Source organism: Dicentrarchus labrax, unplaced genomic scaffold (assembly GCF_905237075.1).
Source record: "Dicentrarchus labrax unplaced genomic scaffold, dlabrax2021, whole genome shotgun sequence".
NCBI classification, from domain to species: domain Eukaryota; kingdom Metazoa; phylum Chordata; class Actinopteri; family Moronidae; genus Dicentrarchus; species Dicentrarchus labrax.
Window position 1 is genome coordinate 11193701 of NW_026136709.1, and position 26229 is coordinate 11219929.

General features: G+C 40.0%; 1 protein-coding gene across 1 annotated transcript in view; it reads left to right on the top strand.

The window, feature by feature from the left end:
• cntnap2a (contactin associated protein 2a) overlaps positions 1 to 26229 on the top strand; it is a 314052-nt gene that overhangs the window by 246450 nt on the left and 41373 nt on the right. The window contains exons 16-17 of the mRNA XM_051410449.1: positions 13765 to 13921; positions 15781 to 15908. Coding sequence (XP_051266409.1) covers positions 13765 to 13921; positions 15781 to 15908 — 285 coding nt within the window. The remainder of the gene's footprint in view (positions 1 to 13764; positions 13922 to 15780; positions 15909 to 26229) is intronic.

Sequence of the window (26229 nt, forward strand, 5' to 3'; positions counted from 1 at the left end):
AGGTTACTCAGCTGGTGATTGAAAGGTTAAGCCATCTGGTCTCAGAAGTTGGTTAAAAAAAAGATATCAAAGAATATTTGCAAAAGAAGATGGTGCTGCAGCTTTGCCTATAACACAAATGGGAGCTTCTCCAGATAATACCAGCCACCTGTCTGCTAATTTTTAAACTGGTTAAACAGTAAGTAAAGACAGAACATTTCTTAAAAAAAATAATATATTAGTCAAGTACTGAGGTCTGCCTGCGGCAAATTCTCATACTGAAGCTGCCCAACTTGCCCCTTGTTAAAAATGAACAAATCCCCCACTGGCGATTGTCTCTATTGACTAAAATGGTAAAGCTTAGATTGATAGGTACTGTCAGGCCTCTACATGCTGTGCGCCAATGGGGATTTCCCGGCTTGAAATTTAGATGGACGGATACATGTGACATTTCTAAACTCAATTTTCAATTATGGACGAGGCCTCCTCTCCAGCTGCCTACAGTGAGCCCTGATAACTGTCTGACAGCTCCAACAAATGATGAAGGCCTGTCCTGAAATGATTGAAGTGTATTCATCATTTGCTCTCTTCTGCAGCGAGACAGGACCTGCAAACTTCGACTCAATCATACTGACCCTCATTAACTGGCACAGCATCACACATACACTTACTCCACACTCAAAACACTTACTGCACTATACATACCTGCTACAGCACTCTCCGGTGATTCATAGTAGGTATAAACAACATTTAAATCTACAGACAACTTAAAAGCTCTATTTATACTTAGACTATCCATTACCATGATGTTAATACTGTTCATCATTGTCTTCCCCTATACAAAAATTACCATAACGGTCGGTTGGTGTGTTTTAGAAGTATACCCAAACTTTATGCAGTGGTGTCTATCTTCGTTGTAAAGTCTCAAGAGCAGACTCTCTGTGGGTCTAATTATTCAGTTGTTTTGTTTGTAGTTGTCATATACATGGTCAATCCTAAAAAAGAAATGAGAAACCTCGAACGATTTCCTAAATAAATTAATCCCAGTGCTTCTGGCACTCACTGACTCACACAAGGGCACACGTAAAGAGCACCTGCAAAGGTGTCCATAGTCTTTGAAACTCAAATGCAGATTCATTTTGCACAAACTACAATAACTTTAACCACTCAGCTTGAAAAGTTAGGAACCTAATTAGAAGTCTGGGCTTGGAAACACACATTTATGGCTCTCATTAACAAGTGCAAACATACCAACTTTGGCCTACATGGATTGTATATACTGTTCGCACAAACACACACACAGTTGCACATCCACAGTTAGGCCTACATAATTTGCAGAAGTTGGTCCCGGGCCAGTCCGCAAAACACAAAATATGTGAGAAAATATAGCTCAGTATAAAAGCAAAATAGACACATGTTCTCATTACACATATTCAGACACAACTAAGTTTTCAAACTTTCCAACTCCCAACCCCTAACTCACTCCTTCTCGTACCGCATCCTGTATATGTCCTCATGTAAACTCCTGCAGACCCTTCCACTGCCACAGCTAGTGAGCGCTCCACAGATCTCTCAGACATGTGCATTCGAGCTGTCAAACCAAACCAAAGCGCTTGTGCTGCCCACAGCCAATACACAACCAAACTGGGAGATTGGACAGAGAGCTGAAAAGTTTCCTAATTATGGAACATAGCACATCATTAAGACTCTGGTGCAGCCTCACCTGTCAGCCACGTCCTCATTACTAATATGGTCATCATGTTCCCCAGGACATCATGGACAGGTTATTAGGGAATGATGGGCAGGTGAGCAACACTTAGTATACTGCTAAAGTAAAATCCGCACTTGTGAAAATAAATTGGCAATTTGTTGCAAAAGGCTTTAGGTTTTTAACTAAATTCAGCATGACCTATTAAATAATACAAAGCACACACACACAATGTGGTATACTTTATACAATATATTAGATTTATTTACTGCCTGTAAGATTTGTGTGAAGTGTTGATGAAGGGAAAATAATGTTTATTTCAAGTTAAGTTTGCAATTTGATACCCCTTTATATTGTGTAGACTATAATTGCCAGTATTTTTTTATGATAAAAAAGTAGCGTTCAATTTATTCTTTTAAGGGTAAGTTAAACAGTATGGCTGTTAATAGCTTTTTCTCACTAGGTTTCTTGTGTGGGATTCACTTCCCTGTTAATTTATTGTGGAAACACCTATTAATGAAAGCAACAGCTATAACTTTACACATTACACACAGTCATGGTGTGCTTTCAGCGGTTTGATTATGTGTTTTTTTTTTTTTTTTTTAAATCTAGTTTACACACCTAAAGTGGTTGTAAGGGTTATAGTGTGGCATAAGAAAATTAAGGAATGGAATATATTTAAAACAAGAGGCACTTCTGCTGCCTAATGTCCCGACCTAATCACCATGATGTATTAAACATAATCATGTCAACCTCTTACTGATTCCATTCACTATGCCCATTAATGCACTAATAAATATTTATGCACACCCTACTTGGCTGCACACAACGCATGGGTGGCATTAATATGAAGTCTGTATCTTTAAGCATTAACTGTTAAAGCAGTTTCAGCTGTATCAGTTTTTCCTCATTAATATGCAGATTTGTGCAGGAAGGCCTTCCAAAATCTATGGGAAACCTCTGAAGTAAGTGTGTGAATATGAGTTACTGTTACTTCTTAAGAATGTGTCTGCTTGAGAGACATAAAATGATAAAGACAAATGTATATGAGGTCACACATGTGGCCCTTGTGGCCCATGTGAATGACTACCACAAATCACTGTCACAATAACTCATGCTGAGAGCACTTACTTGAGGATTCAGAGTACTCTAGATATAAAATATGACCATCACCTGCGTATAGTCTCCCCTAGATAGAGGTTTAATAAACTAGTTTATTTCCATCATCATTATTTTGTTTTGTACACATATGTGGGCATCCTTTGATTGTGTGAATAAATTTAGATGTATGTGCTATAGGACATTTCAGAAAGATGAACTACATGCTCTGTTCAGTGTTGTTTAACTGACACAAGCACACTCTGTCAGGAGTGGGAGATGACTGACCAGACATACAAATGTGGACTTAGTTTAAGCCTAAAGTTTAGCCTCCCAGAGAGAGAGAGAGAGAGAGAGAGAAAGAGAGAGAGAGAGACGGGTGGAAAAAGGAAGAGAGAAATACTGAAAGAAACAGAATGTGAAGTTTAGTAAAAAAAAGTGGTAGACTCAGCGAAGGAGATGAGGCTGAAAGATATAAAGGCAGGAGAGGAAAGAAGAGGGAGTTAGGGAATGAGAGAAAAGAGAAAGAAATGCGGCAGCCGCAGTCAACCTTTACGGAAATCAATAACTCAAGCTAAGATGGAGACAGCAGGGCAGTCAGGGAAAGAAGGAAAAGAAGAGGGAACGGAGATATGGGGAGACGGGAATACCAAGGGGAGAAAAGAGAAAGCAGCTGAGAGAGCAGACACAGCTGGAGAGAGAGTGTGTATGAGAGGTAAAATAAGATAGAGAAGGTCTTTGTGTGCTCAGGGAGAAGCCCAGCGGGTTAGTGTCTGGCCCGGTGAGGTCAACCTCTTCACCTGCCGATCGACTGCAAACAAAGAGCAGGCTAGGAAAGAAGCAGAGGAAAAGAATGTAGCTGGCTGGATGAGAGGGGAGTGTCATAGGTTATTCTTTGTTCTCCTTTGAAAGACGCTGTGTATACCTCTGAAATGTCTACACTGTCTGAAGCTGCCCCAACCTTTTTTTTTTCACAAAGCTGTGGCTCTCAGCGTCTCAGGCTGTAATGAATGCTTGCCAGAAATTCTCAAGGCTGATGCAATGATGAAATCCTCCAAACATAATACACTTTGTAAGCAACCAGCGAAAATAGACTGTATACTTAAGATTTCTAGGGCAAAACATCTTGAAGTTTGAGAGTGTTGATGATGATTCTCATTTAAACATACAGTCACATATCACCGAGGTTAAGCCATAAGTATGGCTAAATCTCAGTACCACCAAGTGTTTAAATCCGTGTCAACAGGAATGGAGCAAAAGAGAGAGGGATACAAGTACAGACAGATAATCAGCCCTCATGGATGACTGTTGACAATGTGTCTTTCTCTGTCTTTGTTTTCCAGGCTTTCTTCACTTAGATACATTTTACCCAGAATGGAACTTGATAGGTATATGGTTTGATCATGCCATATGAGAGTACAATAAAAAGTAAATGAAAATAGAAGCAGTTGCTTGGGTAGCAGCGCAGCTGGACCATAAAAGGAAAAAAGGGGGGAAAAAAAGAAGTCACAAGTGAAGGCAAAAAATGTCTTTAAGGATAAAAGCCTGAAATCGATCACACTTCTGACAACAAAGTGGTGCAGTGATGAACATAGCAACCCAGTTGTCAGCAGTATGCACAGTCCTTCGTAAGTAATACAAAGCCAAAATCCAAGAAGAGCTTCTTTGAAAATTGACAGACACTAGAATGACATATGTCTGTTGTATTGTGTCACAGCATCATGAAAGAAAATGTTGTTGTGGATGTGTGCATCCCTGCTTGTATGTTTGACTGTGTGGGTGCATGCATTCAAGTGCATCCAGCCTCAGAGCTGAACTGTGATGTGTGAGGTGCTTCTAAATGGGGCTGTGGTGTAATATTCATCTATTAACTGACTAAATTAAAGACCAGTTTAGAAGTCTGTGGCCAAAAAGGTGAAAAGTGAGAGGGAAATTTGGAGACTGGAAATACAAACAGCCTTTCATGAGTTTCTTACACCAAATGCAAACTGTTCAACAATGTATCTCAAAACGGCAATGTGGCTCAAACTTGTCATATCAGGTTTTTATGCTACTGTCGGTGCTATAAAATGCCATTTCATCTTTGTGCTTTACATAATCCTAATCCTCTTGAGTTTGTGTTTACCAAGCTGCAAACACCACATCTTGTTGTGTGCCTTGATGTATATTTTCCAAAAAATATTATTCCTCTAAGAAAATATTAACAGTCGAATAGGGCATGTTAATGGCTGCGTCTGCTTGACATGTTTGCTTTTGCAGAATCTGATTTATAGACAAAAAAAGCAATGAAGGGTTAATTCTTCAAGTGGCAAACGAAAAGGGTGTGCTGACATTCTTGATGAGGCAAAGTAATTATCAGTGTCGCTCTTGGGATTTTTTTGCCAGAAGTTCTTGACTTATTGCTCAAGTAACCTGACAGTGTGCACTATTTTTGCCTTATTTGACTTCATTAATTAGATTCTGATTAATCAAGACAGGAAAACAAAGTTCGATGGTGACAATTTACCTTTAACTACAGTATGAATCTCACACCTTAGCTGTGAATTTTCTCACGACTCCCACAGTTCTCTTGTCACCAAGGAACGGTAAGAAGCTATGCTCCCTCTCTCACCCGTAAATCCGTCAAAACATCTCTGTCCTCCGCCTCTCCCTTCTTGCTTGTCACATCCTTCCTTTCTTTTTTGTCTTTTCTGTTTCTGACTGGTCTGTTTTATCTTCTCCACTAGCCTCATTCTCTGACATTCCCTTTCTCTTCCTCTTATTCTTTTCCTCTTTGCCCTCCCCTCTGTGGAGTTGTTTATGCCCCGTTCATCCTCCTCTGTAATTATGAGTGTTGTTCGCTGTATCCCCATCCATATGACGAGCCTGACGGATATGCAGGGAGATAGATGGTGTGAGTAAAAAAGCAGAGTGAAAAACGAGTATGTCTTGGCAGAAGCCATTTTCCTCATGACACATCTGTCCATCGGCCTTGACCTGAGGGGACGCGGCACTAAATCTGACTTATAGTTATAAACACACACACACACTGATTGAGATTACCCTGCGGCAATGATGATTATAGTTGTTTATGGTCTTCAGCCTACACTTTTGTCAGTTACAATGGCTACCGGAGCTGTGTGTTTTTGTGTGTCCACATATTCTGCTTAGTCTGTGCTTATGTTTGTGTGCACACACTTGCCAACTCTAGTGCATACTTTAGAGTCAGGAAAAGGGGGGTAATTGCAGCAGTCGGGTTATTGTGTCCTTTATCAAGCAGACAAGCCAATTAGGGGCACAACCATTGATATTAATTTTCCCTTCCTCCCCCTCTCACCCCTTTCTGAGGTGTTTTTCATTTAATGGCCGAATACACTCTGTGATGACCTGTGAAGAGTTGTAGATGGGTGCAGAGGTATGCAGAGTGAATTTACTAGAGCATAATGTTGTGCTGAAGAGTGGGCCGAGGAAGGAGACTCGGCCTCAGAACTGTCAGGGAGGTGGATCGCATTATGGGTGCTCTCATGTAGAAATTGTTGAAATAACTCATTATCCTTCCCCGGCCTTTCTGCTGTGTGTTCTGCTGTAGAAAACGGAGATGCCTCGTCTGACATTGCATGCTCTGCAGGCAACAGTGAACTCATTTCTGCACTGTTTCTTTTTAACCACCTCCCTCCATCAAAATGAAGGTTTAAAGGTTGTGCCTTTTGCAACCGAGGGCAAATAAAGCCATGTTTTATAATTTACTTTGATGATAGAATTGATCCATTAGTGGTACAGTACAAAATACCAATCAACATACATTGCATTATGATGTACTTAATAGTGCCTTGTTGATTTTTTTGGGGAATTTATGTTTGCATTCAGTGTTTTTTCACAAAAACACATAGAGGCAAATTCCAAAAGGATTGTGCGGCTTCTGTGGCCAATAAACCTGCACAAACGAGACATAAATAAAATACTGTAATTCATGAAGCACGAACTGTGCTGCCAGGAAAATAGTGTCTCGGTATTTCGGTGATTTTGCATGTATTCAAATCAGGTAATAGGTAACCAGGGCTGCTCCCGAGTAATAAAGATGTTCCTAGTCGATTAGTAGTCGTTAAATTAAGCCAGTAGTTTGTGATATTAATTTATTATTTAAACCTGTTTAATGATAACGGAAAGAACAAGAGCAAGGAGACTGAACATTTAATTCATTTATTTCAGTACAGTATAACATAACACAAGTCTCGTTGTTCAAAACATGGAATGAGTAACTTCCAACTTCACAAAAACAAATACATGCAGACTTATCAATACGATGGATGATGTATAACATTTACAGTTACTTAGAAAGTCATAATAGTCCTGAGCCACTATAAATCAGCTGCCCTCCATTGATCCACTCCACTCCAGTTCTATCGTACATTCAGGCACGGCTTGATAACAGTATTCCCCGTCCTGCGAGCTTCCAGTCCGGGTACAGTCAGCTAATCGGACCACTAACTAGTTAGTGGCAGCAGCTAGTACAGTTGGCATATGCAATGCAGTGCACCGGTAAGTGGCTCCCTGTGTTACAAGAGAAAAGGTTCATGTTGCAACAATCCCCTGACACTTTCGTCCCGGTGACGAGATGCAGCTCCGGAAGTGGGTCAGCTAAGACTCTTGCTAATGATTAAGTCAGCTAATAGGGGGCAGCCCTATTGCATACATTTTTCACCTAGACTTTCCAGTGACATGATATGATATGGCAGCAGTGATTGTAGAAGCAAAGCAATAGCGCATGACAGTACATCATATGAGACAGTACAATGACTGATATTCACCATGAGGGAATGAAACTGTAAAACAACATAAAAACCTACTGCTCTGAGAAACGGAGATAATATATAACCCAGAATAGTTATATTTATAATCAGAATGAAGTCTCTTTCAAATCAACCTTGAACCAAACCTTGACACGGAGCAGATAGCGGTTTCAAGTGATGCACTATTCATTGTGCTATCAGCGGGTGTTGAGACCATTTCCTTCCTCATAAAACATGTACAGAGCAGATTCTTTGTCTTTGTTAATGTTTTGCTACAGTCCTTGGCCAGTTATCCCCACCAACCGTTGGCAGGACTGTGTTGCACGACCGGCCTGTGCTTGTGGATGTCCTTGTGGATGACAAGATCTTATTTAACCTTTGTTTAACCAGGAAATCCCTTGAGATTGAAATCTCTTTTCTGAGGGACACCTGGCCAAGACAGGACACCAGTTACAGTTTAAATTTAAATATAACCCAACAGTCAGAGAACACAAACATCAAACACACAAGGAAGAGTAAATCTAGGTCAAATAAGGCAGTTGCATTTCTCAGTTACACTGAGTTTTAGCATGACAAAACAGATGCTAACAAAAGGGCCCCGTTCCTAAAATATTCCATTATCCAATATTCCATTCCATAGCGCTACTATTGGTTACTACTTTAAGTTACCTTAGAATATTCAGACATTCATTTCACCCACATTTACTCAACCAAGGGCAAAGAATTACAATGACTTACAGATCACAGGCATTTGATATTTTGGTATGCATTGTAGCCCTTTGCAGATCAAACCATAAGGGACAGACGGGGAGGGCGGGATGTGTTTCAAATACAACTTCAGATCAGGATCAGGGCAAGGGGAGTTTGCAATTAGCATGGATTAAAGGGCAGATTATAGCGGGGCTAATGAGAACATAAAGAGATTAGATTCTAGGAAAGAGTTGTGGAGACATGGGAGAGATAGACAGATATGGAGCGTGGAGACAAAGAGAGAGAGAAAAGGCCACTGAGACCAGCTGATATGAGAATGCAAGGAAAAGGTGTGCCAGGCAGATATGAGAGAGGGAGGTAAAGAGTAGCTTGGTAGAGCAAGAGATCCAGGAGTGCAAAGAGAAGGTAGAACGACATAATAGGAAGAGAGATAAAGAGAAAGAGGCCTCTGAGACCAAGAGATATGAGAGAGCATGGAAAAGGTAGGGAGCGTGAAGTAGAGAGAGGCCTAAATATGTGGGAACCATAGAGACGGATGGTGGTGGGGCTGGGAGTCAGAAGGAGTTCTTGAAGTAAATTGATGGATAGGTGGTCCGGGAGAGGAGAAAGATTGAGACAATGGAAAGAGACAGGGGAGCTAGGCAAAGACTCAGAGACAGATTAAAAGCAGCAGAGGGGAGAATACGCAGACACACATGCACTCGTATAGATAAACAAAAGGACAGAGACAAAGAAAGAGGCACACAAATTCCCTCTCTTTCTATTTTTCTAACATACACACACACAAACGCACGCTGCATTATCTGTAGCTCTCGAGAGAGATCCCGGGGCATTGCTAATATGCCTCCCCACAGTCTCTCTACAAAAACAGAGATGTTAAGAGGATAGGAGGCTAACAAAGACCAGCGGGTGCAGAGTGGAGACACCAGGCTCTCTGCACAACAAACAGAAATGCAAACAAACGATGACAACAAAGAACAGAAACCAACGGTGCCCTGACAAAGATGAATTGATCCACGACTTTGTGTAAAAAAAAAACTCACCAAGATGGAAAATTTCTGTGTTTGTGCGTATGGGGAGTTGTCTAGAGCCCTCAAGAGTGAGAGCAGGGGCGTATGTGTGTGTGTGAAAGAGTGTGCACATTTTTGTTGTTCCTTCTGATGTGTTTTTCAGTAAAGGAAGTGTGCTTAAGACTTAAACTTGCCCCTTCTGTTTTTTCTTAATAATACAGTAGCCACCCTTGTTAGAGGAGAGAGAAGAGTATTGATTCACTTTCTCATTCCGTAGAGATCAGTGCGGAGAGCAGATTAACAGTTTATAATCTCATCTGTTCAGTGCATGCACCAATGCATGTTTGCTCATACTGTACATTTACCGTCTGACAGACACCTGTCACTCAGCGGGATCAGAGAGGGAATTCAGTGTCAGTGGAAATAATAATCACTCTTTTAGTTGGAATGACTCCAGTAAAGGTGATGTCTGGGACAGGTTTATGAGAAAGCAAAATCTAAGGGTTATGAATGCCATTCTGGCATTTCAGCTCCAACTGACCACCTTTCTTAAAAGCCATCATTTCCCAGGCCGGGGATATGAGCGACAGAGCATGTCGAGTGCCATTCTGGATCCACTGACCTTTCAGTTCACACTCTGACTGGCAGGGGTGTGATCCCTTGATATGAATGTGTGAAAGTGTGGCCCATGTACTTGTGTTGAAATGTGTTAGGTAGAAGTACTTGTAACGGACAATGAGGGTTTTATCCATACAAGTACTGTCTGTGTACTAATCTATGATTGGAAACACTGTGATAAGCTTAAAGCAACCTTTCCCTCCCCTGTTGGAAAGAAAGAGGGGTTGGAGGAGGAGGAGGAGGAGGAGGAAGAGGAGAGAAGAGACTGCTTCCAACATTATCACATGGCCCTGAAATTTCAGCCTTAACCTGGCACAGACCCAACATTTTTGACCAAAAATGTGATATAGAATTCAATGCCAAAGTGCAATAAAAACATGGTCTATGATCTGTGATATGTGAAAACTTGGCTTTGGTATAAAGAGACCAATAACAAAAAGCAAAAACCTTCACCAGTTTGATACATTCTTAAAGAATGGAACTCAAAGAACTTGATGAATGTGGGGTCAAAGGTTCTCTATTACATTTTTTATTCTCTTTATTTTTCATTAACCTACTTTCAAAACACAGTCAACAAGTCACAACATACATCTGGTAAACCTGTTTTGCTACTCATACTCAGAGACATAGCACCAACAATAAGAATGGCATTTGGTTTAGCTTATCACTGTGAAGACACCGATCATGCTCTTTCTCTCACTCTCACTATCTCTTTGTCATTGCTGTCCTTTTTTTTTGCTGTCATTCTTCTTATCTCACAGCCTCTCAATCTCCTGCTCTGCGTCTTTGTCTTTCCTCTACAACCCTGTCCGTCTTTGCTTGGGGACTATGAGTCTCAGTATAAAATACAGCAGACAAGATGAAGATGTAGACTGTAACCTCTCTAGATAAGAAGGCAGATAAATAGGTGAGTGTGAGTGCATGCATGTGTTTGTGTGTTACTGGAATAGCAGATAGATAAAGCCGTCACAATAAGAAGTGTTGTCTGGCTGTCCCTGAGGACAGAAGAGGAACAGAACCCCAGGCCTTATCAATCCTTCGTGTCTGTTTATTCCTTTCCTGCGACCATTTAGCAAGTTTGTTGGGTGATTTGGCTGTGAGAGCGAAAGAAAGGAGTGGGGACGAATGTAAAGAGGAAGATTGTAAAGATGATACAGACGAGAAATTTGAGCTTGGAGTGTTATTTTATTTATTCATCCTTTGAGATAATCAGGGGTTTATCAGAACTTGGATCTTATTTATATAGTTTTGGCTATTGTTTTTTATCAGATTATAACATTTTACTTAAGTAATTGCAGAGACATGAGAATAGGAATACTGCAACATTGCGACAATGAGCGACGATTAGCCAGATTATCTAATTCTAAACCACTTAATTTGCAGGTCAAAAGGATAATAATACCTTATAGCACAGGATATCTGTGTGTGTGCACAACTACAGATGGTAGGTAGGTAGGTACATAGACATACATCTGACTCTTTTACTGCTTTCATTTGACAAAAATCTGTTAAATTTAAAAACCTTTACCCAACCAAGACATTTTATTTTATCAAACTGCATTCTGTCTGATGTACTGTTGCATTATAATACACACATACAGCTACCACTCTTAAGAATAATCATACACTCGTGGGACTTCTGATAATTACTGTGCACCTGCTTTTTAAAGCCAGGACTTGTGTATGCCCAAACACACTGACTCCTTCTCACACGCTAACTAACACAAACATGCACTTACACACAGACATGCTACTGAGCTGCATCTTGGCACTGCCCTCTCTATGCCAGTATGATTCTATCTCTCCATACATATACCTCCATCCATTCATGCTGTTGTTCTCTCATCTCCCCCTCCAGCATCTTCCTCACTCTTTTCTCCTCTCCTCTGTTGTGTTTTTTGGCAGAGCTTTTTGCACAGGAGACTCAAACTGGCACAATGCGTAGCTCCCTCCCACCTGATGCCTTGCTGTTACTCCTCTACTACCTCTCCTCTCTTCTCCTCTCCTCTATGATCTCCAATTACTCATCCTGAAAATCAAGTTATGAGAGGGATAAAGTTTTCTATTAAAATAGTTGTATTCTATTTGCTCCCCACCTTTCTAAAAAACGTGGTGGTATGTTCTGACATGGCTGTGTTAGTGAGAGGGCCAAGCAGAAAGCGAGAGAATGAGACTTTGGCTTTCTGGGGTGTTCACTCACTGTTTACATACTTCATGTTCTTGTTTGGCTCAGACACAAGACAAGGTGACTTTTGTGATCGGACCACACTTTTATATGCCCACAGTGCAAGACTATTCACTATTTATTTTTGCAATTTTGCCAGCAGAAGGCACACATGGGAGCCTTAATGTGCTCTTTTTATACCATCTTTGCAATAGAAATATAATTGTGAGTTTATACTGGAACTTTTTATGGGGTATTGCTTTGATCATGTAGAAATCATTTTTCACTGACTTGTTTTACTCCATGTTTCCGCTTTAGTTATGCGCACCATAGAGGCAATATAACTGCACACACTCACGCTCACTCAGAAAAGAGTCCGCAGATCAGCTTCAAGGACGATGACACGACTCTCACTAATTGGGTTGAGGGGCAGGATGGATGGCATTTAGGGAGGCTGAGGGCTTAGCCTGGTTGGTTGGGGACCTCACTGACCTATCGTGTGAAGGTCTTTAAGGCAAACTAATTTCTCACTTGTACAGAAGTGCAACAGCACACACACACACATACATGTCCACACAAAGGGTGAGGATTGTGAAGTCTCTTGAGGAAGCACTGTTAATCCTATTGACAATGGCTTGTCTGAACAGTGGCCTGAAGAGAGATGAGGCTAATTCCCTTTATGAGGACAATAAACCTGCAGGTCACCAAGGCCAAACACACACACAGAATACATATAAACACACACAGACACATCCGTAGCTTCCTCTGGAAGCTTCCTCCAGTTCAGAAAATCAAAAGTGTAATAAAACAGTATATCACACCTCTCAATGCAATTGTGCTGCATCAAAAGTCTACTTCAGTCCCCTCCTATAAGAAATATGGCTCCGGAGATTTCATTGTCTCTGATGGAATTTGACAAAGCGATATTGACAGTGCAGCTTATTTTTGCGGAATAAAGAGGGAAACGTAATATTGTTTCATTCTCTCTAGCTGTTATTGTGATGTATTTCCAGGCACCAAAATATTTACACCTATCTCTCTGCCTAGTTACTGTCTCTTGCCAGAATACGTTATATCTAAGGCAAAGAAAACAATATTACATTTCTTATTGAAAAGTGGCGATCCTTCACCTTTTATCCACTCATCAAAGCCCACACACAAAAACACGCACACTGTCGGGCACACATGCACACAAAGAGGTGTTTCAACACCTCCGTTGTGCACATCTGTTGTTGGGCTCAGAAGTACCTATATTATTTTATACATTGAGATTCGAATATGTGTTTTATAAATCTCTAAAATCACAGGTGTGATCTGTGACTAAGTGTGCCTGCCAGTCTCAAAGGCATTTACCATCCAGCTGCGTAAAACATGTTGAGCAAATGAATTACATTCACCATGCAGCTGCTTGCTGTCAATATAAATCACATTAATGTGACAAAAGCCTCAAACAGTCAATGATTTAACAATTAATCACTTGTAATTGGAAGGAGTTTGGACACTTAAGTAACACAGCTTAATTGTGTTTAGAAAAGTTTGTGTTTTTGTCTCTGCTGTACTTTTCTAAAGGCACACATTGCATTATTTGGTAGGACATTGTAGTATTCTAGTTTTCTGTCAGAAACCATGAGGGAGATGACTGTTCTTTTTCTTGAAAGAAGCTTACACGTTGTTTTTTGTTTTGTGTATGTCTCTCTTGCTCTCCAGATGGGACCCCGTACACATGGTGGGTGGGTCGGGGCAGTGAGAAGCACTTCTACTGGGGGGGCTCAGGGCCTGGCATCCAGAAATGTGCCTGCGGCATTGACAGGAACTGCACTGACCCCAAGTATGACTGCAACTGTGACGCTGACCACAAACAATGGTAAGTCAGACTATCACGTCCAAGTTGCTTGGGCACAAGCGACTTGTATTGATTACCATTCCTACCCCCTACCATCCGGTCAGCATATGTTTATTTATATCATTCCGCTTAGTGTTCCTATGGGTATCCGGCCGTATCCATCCTACAGTACTACAGTTTTGCAGATTTTCCCTATCACTAATGCAGCAGGACTTTTGGGTTATCACAGTTTCTATGGCACATATACTGTATAAAAACTAAGCTAATAAAGATACATTTTCCCTAAAAATTGCTACTTTATAAACATTAACACTAAATAGCATTTGACTGCAATACAATAACAGTGGTACTTCTTTACTTCGGCATGGATCATAAACTTGAGCCTTTTTTTATATATATATTTTCTTCTTTAGGCTTTTATTGCCTTTAATCAATACTGATTGCTGGAGAGTGACAGGAAAGGGGCGGGGGATGACACGCAGCAAGGGGCCACAGGTGAAGTGAAAAAAAAAGTGAAATATGTCATACCCATGGAACTTTTGATGGGACAATTTCACTGTGCTGATGCTAAAATTGTCACTACACTAATACTAATTAGAATAATCTGTCAGCTCAGAGCCTGCCTTAGCTGGACAGTCTGATGAGGTGTCTAACTTCAGAGGCTAAAGTGACTGAATGATGAATGCCACCATCAATGATGCGTTTATTTAAGAGGGATGTTTGCTTCCAGAACCAACAGTTTGTGTTTCAAGGCTCTTTTAGCCAGCTGATGGATCTTCTCATTAAACCAATTGCATCGCTGTCTGTGGGTGTGTGCATGTGCGTACATACTGTATGTTAGTAAGACGAAGAGATTTCATTTGCTTTCATGTCTCCCCCCACCCCATCTCTAAAACTGATGAGATTACAAATATGTCTTACTCTGTCTCGTTCTCTCCATTAATATTGTATGCATTAATGTCTCATTGTTTGGCTGAGTGACTTTTTGAAATATTACCCATATAACTCTATTTCCACTCATTACCCATATTTTTGGCAGCACATAGAAACACACATGCATGCACAAAGGCATAAATTAGAGCTTACTGTTTTATTTCCTAACTGCAATGAATGGCAAACAATTAAAATCAAATGGTTCTGCAAATAATTTAGAAAATGTCGTACACAAACACATTCCCACTTTAAAAGCTGTGTGTTTGTGGTATTGTCATCGGACTAGTTAACATATGATAGCAACATAAAGTAATTATAATAATTATTTAATTCATATTTTTTGTATGTATAATTTTATTGCTTGATTCACTCTTCACTTCTCCTCCATAGATTGATTTAAATATTGCTCCATCCATGCTGCAATCTTCCGTAACAATTAATACATTTACATGTCACTGTTGTATTTATTTTATATTCCATTCTTTAACAATTATGTTAACTCAATATGAGTAGTGAGATGTGTTTTTACCTCTTTCTATTGTTATTATATTATATTTTAATATTATATATATATTTATTTTCACATAATATTGTTTCCCTCATTTAAACATTTGTCACAATAACTTTTATTTTATTATTATTAAAAGGGGGAAAGAAAAAAGTAATCCATATTAAATGCACATACATATATATTATGAAAAGTAACGATATAAAAGAAAAAGATTACATAGATACATACATAGAAATTATACTGGCACTGCACCTAACACCATATATGAAACATGCCTGAATAAGCCAGCTAAATTCACCCAGGAAAGCAGTATTGGTATAGTTATGAATAGTGTAACCATAAAATGACAAATATTCAAAACAGAAGAAAGCTACAGAAAGCAGCGTTTAACTTCCACTTACCTCTGTCTGCATGTTTCTTTCAACTCATCTTCCAGGAAAGAAGATTCTGGTCTCTTGATATATAAAGAACACCTGCCAGTCAGCCAGGTTGCTGTGGGTGACACCAACAGACCGGGCTCTGAGGCCAAGCTCACTGTTGGACCACTCCGTTGCCAAGGAGATAGTAAGTGTTTCGTCATTGCATACATGTGTACTGGGTAGTTGTAGTTGTTGATGTAACATTCTGCAGCAGTCTTTGGTGTTTAGAGTGATGGGCAGCTTGGCAAATATGTAACCATGTTGGAAATGGCTTGAATCAAAAGGCTTAATTGTGAAGATGAATATCGAGCTGAAAGAGCAGGATTCCCAGGGTATATTTGCTGCTACAAAGTGTTGGAAATGTAATTAATGATTGAATTAGGGACATACAAAAAGTAACAATAGCTGAGAATTCAGTTTGGTTGAATAAATGCTTCAGCTGTGCTGATAATAGTGACAGTTACAAAACAGTAATACATGACAAATGAATGAAAACAGAATAATGAGTCTATGTAAGATCTAACACTGAAACCACATTTGTAGGTAGTGTTGATCTGATTTAGTTAGCTTTAATTATACACACTATCAGAACCCAAGTTGGAGACCTATTCCCCATGAGTCCAGACTGTAGGACACACAGGAGGTTCTGCAAAGAGACTGAAAAGGTCAGTAATGTAGCCAGGAGCCAAACCACACTGTGCTTTAGAATTATCAGTAATATCTTAAAAAGAAATTCAAACCTTAAAGGGAGCCTGCACTGGAAAATGAAAACTGGATTAGCTGCAGGTGTAAAAGGGACCTTTGAGTGAGGCAGGAGGACCGCAGTTACAATGGCCTAATTGAGAGGAAATATGTGCGTTAATGACTTTCCCCAAGTCAGACGCTGAGAGCTTTCCTTTTTCAAAATAATTCTCAGCTGCTTGTAGAGGCACGACTGCATAACCTTTGCGAAGGACTCATCAAAGGTTGAATTTAGAGATCACCTTCTGTCTCTTTAATACAGCTCATATTAAGATTCCCCTGTTGACACTGGGTAGCTTAGGAAATTCCTAAACAGTTAATAGTACTTGAACACACTCCTGAAACAGTTGAGTTTATAACATGTGAGAATTTTACTCCTTGGAAGAAATTACAGAGAAAGTTAGATGGGGCTTACAACAAAGGTCACTAGGCTGTTCAGTATAGTAGTAGATAAAGGTTGTCTCACCTATTAGATTGCTCTGTGATGTCTGCTGAACAATGATAGCGTTGAGTCTGAAATGCCAACACATTGCTAAAGCCGGTCAAGTAGTACTGCATGGACAATAGAACATAAAGGCCTAAAACAATTAAGATCACATTCCCCCATATTTTGTCCAAATAAGGTAATTTGTGACCCTCAGGAGAGCTGTCTCGTACGCAGGAAAGCAGCCAAAAACCACTGGAATATTTCCAGAATTTAATTAAGACTGAATGAATTACCTGTGAGAATATTGCTTTGTCAATAACCTATGATAAGTGTAGGCACGCCCGACAGGGACATTGTTAGAAGCTGAAATGTTTGACTTACGACCTCTCTATAGGTTCCATCCTCATATCTGAAAGTCAGCCAGATAATGTAGGACAACATGTTCAGGATGTTGGCCAATGCCCTGTGCTCTACAAAAAGTTATGCCTCTCCTTACTCTCCCTCCACTCAGCTTGGTTCAACCTTTCTCAATGCATTTTCTCTACTGAGTAAAAAATTACTCATAAAAACCAAGTCAGTGCCGGCTGTCTCCATCACTATTGACATATTCAGGTATGTAATAGGAGGAAAGTGAAAGGAACTGTGTAATACTGGAGAGCAAAGTGCTAGGAATCTTAAGATAGCCAGCTAGATTTACACATTTACTCAAATTGACTTTAAGTGGCAGGTGCATGGTGCGCAATTCTCTGCAGCTACGAGAGGAGCTAAGCACAGAAAAGGTTTATATCATCTACATGTTAAAAAATGTTCACCTCGAGCAAGGACATACAGAGAACGGTTAATCATATGGTGATGGTGTCTTTCTGTTGGTAAACATCACTGTACCGTTTACTGGGGAGTCTGGTACATGGTACTGTGCTCTACCTGTTGTAACTGTGGCAACATCAATACAGGTTTCTCAGCTTACACACATGTAAGCATTGGCAAACCCACAATTAAACACACTCGTTATATTTTTTTATTTATTTTCTTTCTGTACAGTCAGTGAGGCGTTGGCAATATTTAAAATGTTTGAGGAGTTTATTCTATTACCAAATGCAAACAAAAAAAGTAGTGTAGTCATGCAATAGGCTACCTCATTTTACTATTTTTTTTCTTACAACAGAGAGAAAAAAGTACTTTGGTCTTAATTATCTTCTCTCTCCTCATGTGGAAGGAAAGTTGGCCTCTTTCTTCATCCCTAATCCTAGTGGAAATTAAACATTATTAATATGTCTTAGACTGTACAATACATTCAGACGTTGTTAGCCAACTTTTGGAAAGTAACAAACCTCTTTTGACAATTAGAATTTGCTCCTGATGGTTTGAATGGGGTCTTAATTAAAAACTATCGTGAGAGAGAACAAGAGAAAACACTTCATGCATAGCGGAGTACAATTTGGCACATTGTTATTTCGGAGTTGCACTTGAGTGTGAAAATAACACATTGCTCATACTCACATTGTTCGATCAATCAGAGAAACAGTTGTTTTATCTTGACTGTCTTTCTACTCTGGAAAATTACTGTGTATGTGTGTGGGTGTTTATGTACTTCTGCGTACGCGTGTTTTTGTGTTTGTAGGCACATGCATTTGTGCCCATGTATGAGTGTGTAGCCAGATAAAGGTATCTGAACTATATTCAGAGACTTTCCCTCTAAACAGTCTCTCGTCCTTTTATTATCTTCTATCTTGTCATTGTAGTCTGTGCTGTTTCTCAGGTAAACATCAGATATCGGATACTGCAGGAACACACACATAGACACACTGGGAGGCAGTTTAATCCTTGCTGTTTCTCTTCCTGTCTATTCTTCTAATCAGTGTTGGCACACTGTTCTCTGCGGGACTTTGGGTCAACTGGAAGACACACACAGATTCTGCCGCTCTATCATATTGACCACCTTTCTTTCCTCATAACTCATGAACCAGTGCTGTTTCACTTTGCTTCACTTTGTCCTGGACCGACCTGCGGCGTGTCAGTACACCAGTGTGTACTGTGTTTCTGTCCGGTCGGCGTGGATTAATTGCATCACATTTGTGATGCATCTGTTATACTTGGCTAAATGAAACATTTCTCATTCTGAATCTGAGTGGGCTTTCGTACAAACTCATGAAAGTCAAATGGATGATGGAAACCATATCCCAATGATGTAAAGCCACACAGCCATAAGGAGTGGACCTTTTTTTACAGCAGCCATTTTGACATGAAATAGAAGGGTAAACACAGGTGTTACGGATGATACTAATTAAGGCTCCACTCCATGTAGCAAAGCCTTTGCAGTGAGCCAACATGCACAATAGCAGCACCATGACTCTGTTTAATTTGAATGGAATTGGACCTTAATTAGTGTCATTGGTAACAGCTTTACTTTTTCATGTCAGAACGGCTGCTATAAATGCAGTATAGAGCTCCGATTACTAAGGGATATTCAGTAGCTGTAGGCCTGAAAAAATATACATCAACATGTGATGCACACCAAAACGCCCACAACCACTGTTTTCTGTGTGAGCCTGCATACCAGTGGTGTCAGCGAGGTATCTTGAAGATGGCACAGACTGACGCTAATACGCCACTGTCCTACTTCATCACGCAACTGGTCGATTCTCCAGAATCCTCCGCCGGATCAGCACATTCTGGTTACTGTACCTTGATTACTTCTTCTGTCTGTATGGTGTGTCTGGTGTATGCTTTTGGCATCAATTGACAAGGAAGCCAAGAAGCTTGTTCTCTAGCTTAATATGCTTCAGGCCGGGTCTTTTCTCTCATCCCTCCTGATTGTGCACTGAAACAGATTACACTTACTCTAAAAGTACAGTACAGTTTTTGTTATTCTGGAACAAGTAACACAAACTACAAGTGAGAAAGCAACCTCAGTGATTCTCAATTCCCAAATGCATTACCCATTGAGAGATTTTCAGAACAGAACTGTGAATTCTTCAATCAAATGGTTTTGTCTTTTGAGATTGCCTCTGCCTCCCTCATCCTCTCCCTTTATTTTTTCTCTTAAGAAATCTCCTAAGACGAAATAGATTAAAACAGCATAGAGAGGAAGTAATGTCAGCATCTGCTGTGTGATGTAACAAAATACCAGAGAGGTTTCATAGAAAGTAATATCCTGTGGAGAGGAAAAGCAAACATGGATTTAATCTTTAGTGCAAGGCAGCATGATCATTACGATAATAATGCTTCATATATTATCTATTGACTGCTCATTTTTCATAGTAAAAGGAATAATAGAGTGGAGCTATGCAATCTCAGTGGACTGTGAGTGCAGGTTTGTGTGTTCTGCCTGTTTTACAAAGACACAGTGTTGTATTTAAAACTAAAAAGAAATATAGCTAAGAATACCACAGATATGGTTTACACATCTCTCATGCACGGAAGTTTTCCCTCTAATTTTCATCTATCTATCAGCCGGTCCGTCCATTCATCCGGGAGACAGGAAGTGGCCTGGTTCTGTCGAGGGTGCAGAACATGACAGAACACCTGCCCTCACTCCTCACTGGTGTCACACTCATTATGGTCCCTTCATCAACAATCTGGTGCCATTCTCACTAATGTCCCTTCATCACAGAGCTGCCAACATATAAACAAACCATGATTTAATGACCCATGACATCACATCTGTTTGTGTGTGTGGGTCTATCATGTAGCAGTATGGCAGACACAATTACTAAAGATGGATCCTTCTGTCACTTGGAAGGAGCCATATTCTCTTTGTCCTACTCTATTATCCACTGTGTGTGTCTGAGTGTGTGTGAGAGACAAAGAGAGAGTCGTCGTCTTCTATATTGAGTGACCAAATTAACAAACTAACTTTAAAATGAAGATGACTTTGAGGTATGTTTGCAATAGTACTGGCCAAGGCACTGGAACATGGAGCATACATTATATATTGGCCCATTAAGGCATATTAAACATATATTAAAAATTTCACACGTGAATAGGTACACCGTGTATGATTGATGCTTCTCATACTGTGTATGGAGCTCTGTCTCAGTAAGAGCAATGATGATTGGCTGCCATATAATGGGTTTTCATAGGCAAATGATGTATTGGGCAGTCAGGGAAAGTTTTAGTACAAGGTACTTATGTGTCTGGGTGTATGTGCATGTGCACTCTTCTGTGTGTGTGTTTCTGTCTGTCTTTCTGTGATGGGCACAAGAGCAAGTAAGAGTGTAACTTTCTCTCCGTGTGCATGTGGGTGTGTGTGTGTGTGTGTGTGTGTGTGTGTGTGTGAGAGAGAGAGAGAGAGAGAGAGAGAGTGTGCGCGTGCTCCAGCATTAATGAAGCCCATTTCCATGGCTAGTTTAATGGCAGCCTATACAGTCACAGGCAGACAGAGAGGAATTAGTCCCATTTATTGATGTTAAAAGGGTTTGGACATTTTAATAGATGGGAATGAAAATAAATGACAGCAAATGAAGCAAAGCAGCACATATTCTATTATTATAAGGTAATAGCACCTGCTATGAGACATGCTTGGCCTCATGACTGACCACAAATGAAAGCTTTTAGGGGTCACCTGTGATAGTTCAAAATTAATTAATTGCTTTGTACCCATTTGTCACTGCTCATATGCCCACATATAGTGTCTATGTAATTGATGTCTAACAAGACACTGAGGGTCTGGTGTGCATTACATAGAGCTCATTACTATAGCCTTTTGCTGCATGCTATCGCCTCTCTCTCCTCCCGTTTCTTATATATATTATATTTTATTGAGAATTTTAGGCGAAAATACATAAAGAAATCAAAAATGTGGGTAAAAGTCCAAATTAAAACATACCATTTGCTCCATAAGTACTTTGTAGTTTAACTAGTTCTTGTAGGTTTTTTAAACTAATTATCGTGCCCTGGTAGCTCACGTGGTAGAGCTGTTGCCCCATTTACCAAGGCTGAGTCCTTGCTGCGGTGGGCATGGGTTTGACTCTGACCTATAGCCCTTTGCTGCATGTTATCACCTCTCTCTCCTCCCGTTTCTATCACTCTACAGATGTCGCTATCCATTACAGACAATAAAAGTTCCAAAAAATATATTTTTAAAAATTATTTCTTTCCTTTGATAGGCCTTTATTTCCCTTTAGCTCCCCATGTTTATAATTATATCTCTGAAGGCTAAGTGCTAAAAATGACAAGCAACTTAATGTGAGATTAATAAAGGTTGTGCAGTTCTCAAATGACAGACACAAATTACCTGTAGGTTCAAATGCTATATTTACTGTGAATACACAGTACCTAGACCATAAAATTACACCCCACAGATGGCTCAATTATAGGTCTCAATGGAAATTTGAAATGGAGCGGGGAAGAAATATATGCATATTGTAGCACAGTTCCGGACATTTCAGATCTATATATGTAGGTTCAAGCATTATGTTTTGAATATCTGAGCCATGCCCTTAGGGGCACTTTGCAAATGCATCAACTTGCAAGATAGGTGCTGCTGCCTCTATTGTTAGATGACACTACTGTTAGTACTTTGATGAAAAAGTGTCTCAATAGCTTTGCACCTGAAGTAGATAGCAGAATAAGTTGCAAGTGGAAAAGTTAAATGAGATGTGTTTGCTCCACCAAACTGAGTAATAAGGGCTCCAGCAAGCCTGAGATCCTAAATGTCACGATCTACAGTGATATTACACTTCACCTTGTGAGTACATGCAGGATGTGTGAGAATGAGGTTATTAATATGAGCTATTGTGGCGGTAAATGTGATCTATTCTGCCTGTAGCCAACAGTGTATATGAATTTGTATTTTTAATGTGCATGCACATGTATTTCATATGTGTGTTTGCGTGTTCCAGAAAATGTCCTTGCTAATGACCTGAGACAGTGCAGTCAGTCATCCTTACCATCTGCTGGTACTGGCACATAACCCATCTGGTCAAGCATAGACAGATGAATCATCTAGTTGGCTTCCAGACCCAAACTTCACCTCAAACTACATCTCACATCATGTCAGCAGCTACAGTTCAGTGGGCTTGAGTTTGTTTGTTTTTTACATCCGTCCCTGTGGCCTAATCCAGAGGTCAGCAGCTGTTTTCGGTGTTTTATGCGACAACACTTTTCAGTCTAATAAGTTGATGGGTCCATGTGATGCTTTGTAAAGAAACATCAATCTGTAAAGAGCATCTACTCCTGAAGTGCCAACAATTATTCTTTATTGACCCTGCAAGGGTGTTAAACTTGGGTTGTCTGGTTGAAGCACAGCTCTTTTGGGATTGGTTTACTTCTGATATTTAACATGTTCATTATGTTAGTTTTGCATTTTGGCACGCTAACATGATGGTACCAAATTGCATCCCTATCCAATCAGTAGTTGTTGAGACATTTTACTAAAAGGCACAAATGTCAACACCATGTTGGTGCTAGAGGACAAGTCAGGGGATCACCAAAGTCAGTTGGATAATCTAGGCGACATGAATGTCTGTACCAAATATCATGGCAGCACATTCAATAATTGCTGAGATACTAAAGTTTGGACCAAAATGGTGGACCAACTTCCCAACATTGTCATTCACTATCATGGCTAAATGTTTAAAACATTTGGTTTCATTCCACCTTTGGATTAATGTAAAACTGTAGCTGTACATCAGACTTTCACTTTCAGAGGACTGAGCTTCAGTAATAAATTAAATTCTTTCCTCCTTTAAATCTGGTATATTCTCCATAATCTCCACTGTCACTGCACCAAAAACCCAGAGGATAAAAACTATAAAGCCTGATGTTGACACAATGTGAATTGTTGTATTGTGTATGGATTCTGTATTATTACATGCTGCAAACTGATGACGGTCCTTCCACAGAGTGCTGGTTTGCACTATACTCTAAGACAAATAGATATTTGATTTAAACTTTGGAAGAAGAAAGAAAATAAATTTCAATAAACCGTTATCCTATTTCTCAAGTAAATTAAGTTTCTAACAATCGAGTAGCTCAGCAACAGAGGCCACATACATCCTGAAAGTAGGTCTGAGACACTCTTTGGTAAGCAGTATTATCCACAGTAGTGCACCACACAATGACACCAAGGGCATCCAGGGAAAAAAGTGACGACAGGATTAGAATTTCTACATCAACGTGTCACCTTGAGAGCCATTAGGCAGAGAGAAACTTGGCTTGTCAAGTGTCATGAACCTGCTCACATTTTGTGCCAAACAAGGGAGACCACACAGATAATTAGTGTTTCGAGCAAAATAAATGTAATTAACCAATGTTCATATGTATGTACATATATTATGTACATCAGTGTTTTCAGTAGTGTAGTGAGTGTGTGTGGATATGGGTGAAGTGTTGTGTATAGAAAAAAGGTAATGCATTTATCAAACCAAAAGACAGCAACAAACCAAGGACCTGCTGGCTGTAAGGAGAGAGAGACAACAAACTGATCAACCTCTTGTAGAGCCTAGTAATCAGGGAGGAAACAGGTGTAGCCCATCTAATAGCCACACCCCTGCCACTCTGTCTGCTGTGAAGAGCAAAAAGGAAAAAGACACAGACCAACCAGAGGGGGAAGGGGTCATCACATCAAGAAAAAAGGATTATATTTGATTGCTGTCTTTGAGGCACCTGTAGGAACTACATCAATGGTTAGTGAAACATTGACACAGTTCCTCAAAAGTGTATCCTTTCTTCTTATGAATGCGTAAGGGGAAACTGACTTGATTGGCCAGAGGAGGTTATAGTAAGACATGAATGAACTGTCTGTACTGTCTGTGTCAGGTTTTCATATCAAACTCATTTTATAGACCTTGGGTAAATAAATTAGTGGCATAGACTTAATTTGGCTTGCCTTTTAAGCATGTTATCAAGCATTATCATTAACAGTTTAATATTTGTGGTCAAGTCAAAATAGACATTTGTTTACTGGATCCGTTTTTGAAACATTTGTTTGATAAACATTTCAATATGGGAGTGATAAATGTGCCACAGTCTAGCCAACCAGTTGCATCTGTGGATCTGGTACAGGGCCAATCAGAGGTTTATGATTTGGCATCCATGTTTATTCCTCCAACACTGTTTTCTCTCCAACACTCAGTTTGTTCCAAACCCCTCATTTTTTGTTCTCCTTTGCTTCTCACACCATGGATCTCTTTTGTGTTCTTTCTCTTTAACCACCCACTTCCCTCTTTTCCCCTTGTTTTCTCTCCCTCCTTCTGAAGCTTAACTCGCCTCCCGGCTGTGTTTCTATATCTTTGTGGCCTTCTTGCTTCTATGTCTTTGTCAGCCTTCTTTTTACTCTCTCGCTCAAAGCTCCAAAAGTGTCATTTGGTGTATACAAATAGATAGTACAGCACATTTCTTCATGATATTTGTGTATTTGTAATGTTATTACATATTTGTGCTGGGAGGGATTTTGTTTATGTAAAATAATAAATTATTTGTATGTGTATCAATATGCTTTTATATGGATGTTTCTTTTGATATCCCATCATTATTGTACCTTTAAGCCCCTGCACATGCTGCAATCATCAGAACAATTCCTTTGTAGACAGACAGTGACTGTACATCTTTGTGTCACCAACGATGTGGCCCTGGTCTTCCTTCTTGCTATGATGGAACATCAATAACAGATAATTATTTGTTTCTGTGGCCTCCGCAGGCTTCCTCCTGTTTAGTCCTCAATTAACCCTGTTCAATAATTGGCTGTGCCTCCCGTAGAGAAATGAACAGTATTCCAACTTCAAACACACTAATCACAAAGAAAGCATCAGTAGGTGGTCGTGTGTGTGTGTGTGTGTGTGTGTGTGTGTGTGTGTGTGTGTGTGTGTGTGTGTGTGTGTGTGTGTGTGTGTGTGTGTGTGTGTGTGTGTGTGTGTGTGTGTGTGTGTGTGTGTGTGTGTGTGTGTGCTCTTGGCCGCTATCTGCCCTTGCCCCTGGTGACAGGATGTGAGGCAAGGAGGAGAAGGGAGGAGCACAGCCCTGTCATTGGGGAGCGCTTATCGCACTGAACCAGGAGACACACTCACGCACAGAGAGATGCATGGACACGGGTGCATACCTACACTTACAGGCATGCACTCTCTCACACACACACAACACATGTGAATGAATTTGCATGCGTAAATGGGTTTAAATTCACACATGAAAGGAAGCAGAGTGGTGCAGAACTGATCAGTCAATTAATTGATTAGTTGCTGGGCAGAAAATTAATCAGGAACACATTTTTAAATGACACACATTCTCTGGAGCCAGCATCTTGATTTTGAGGATTTGCTGCTTTTCTTTGTTTTCTGCCATAAATTGAATATCTTTGGAT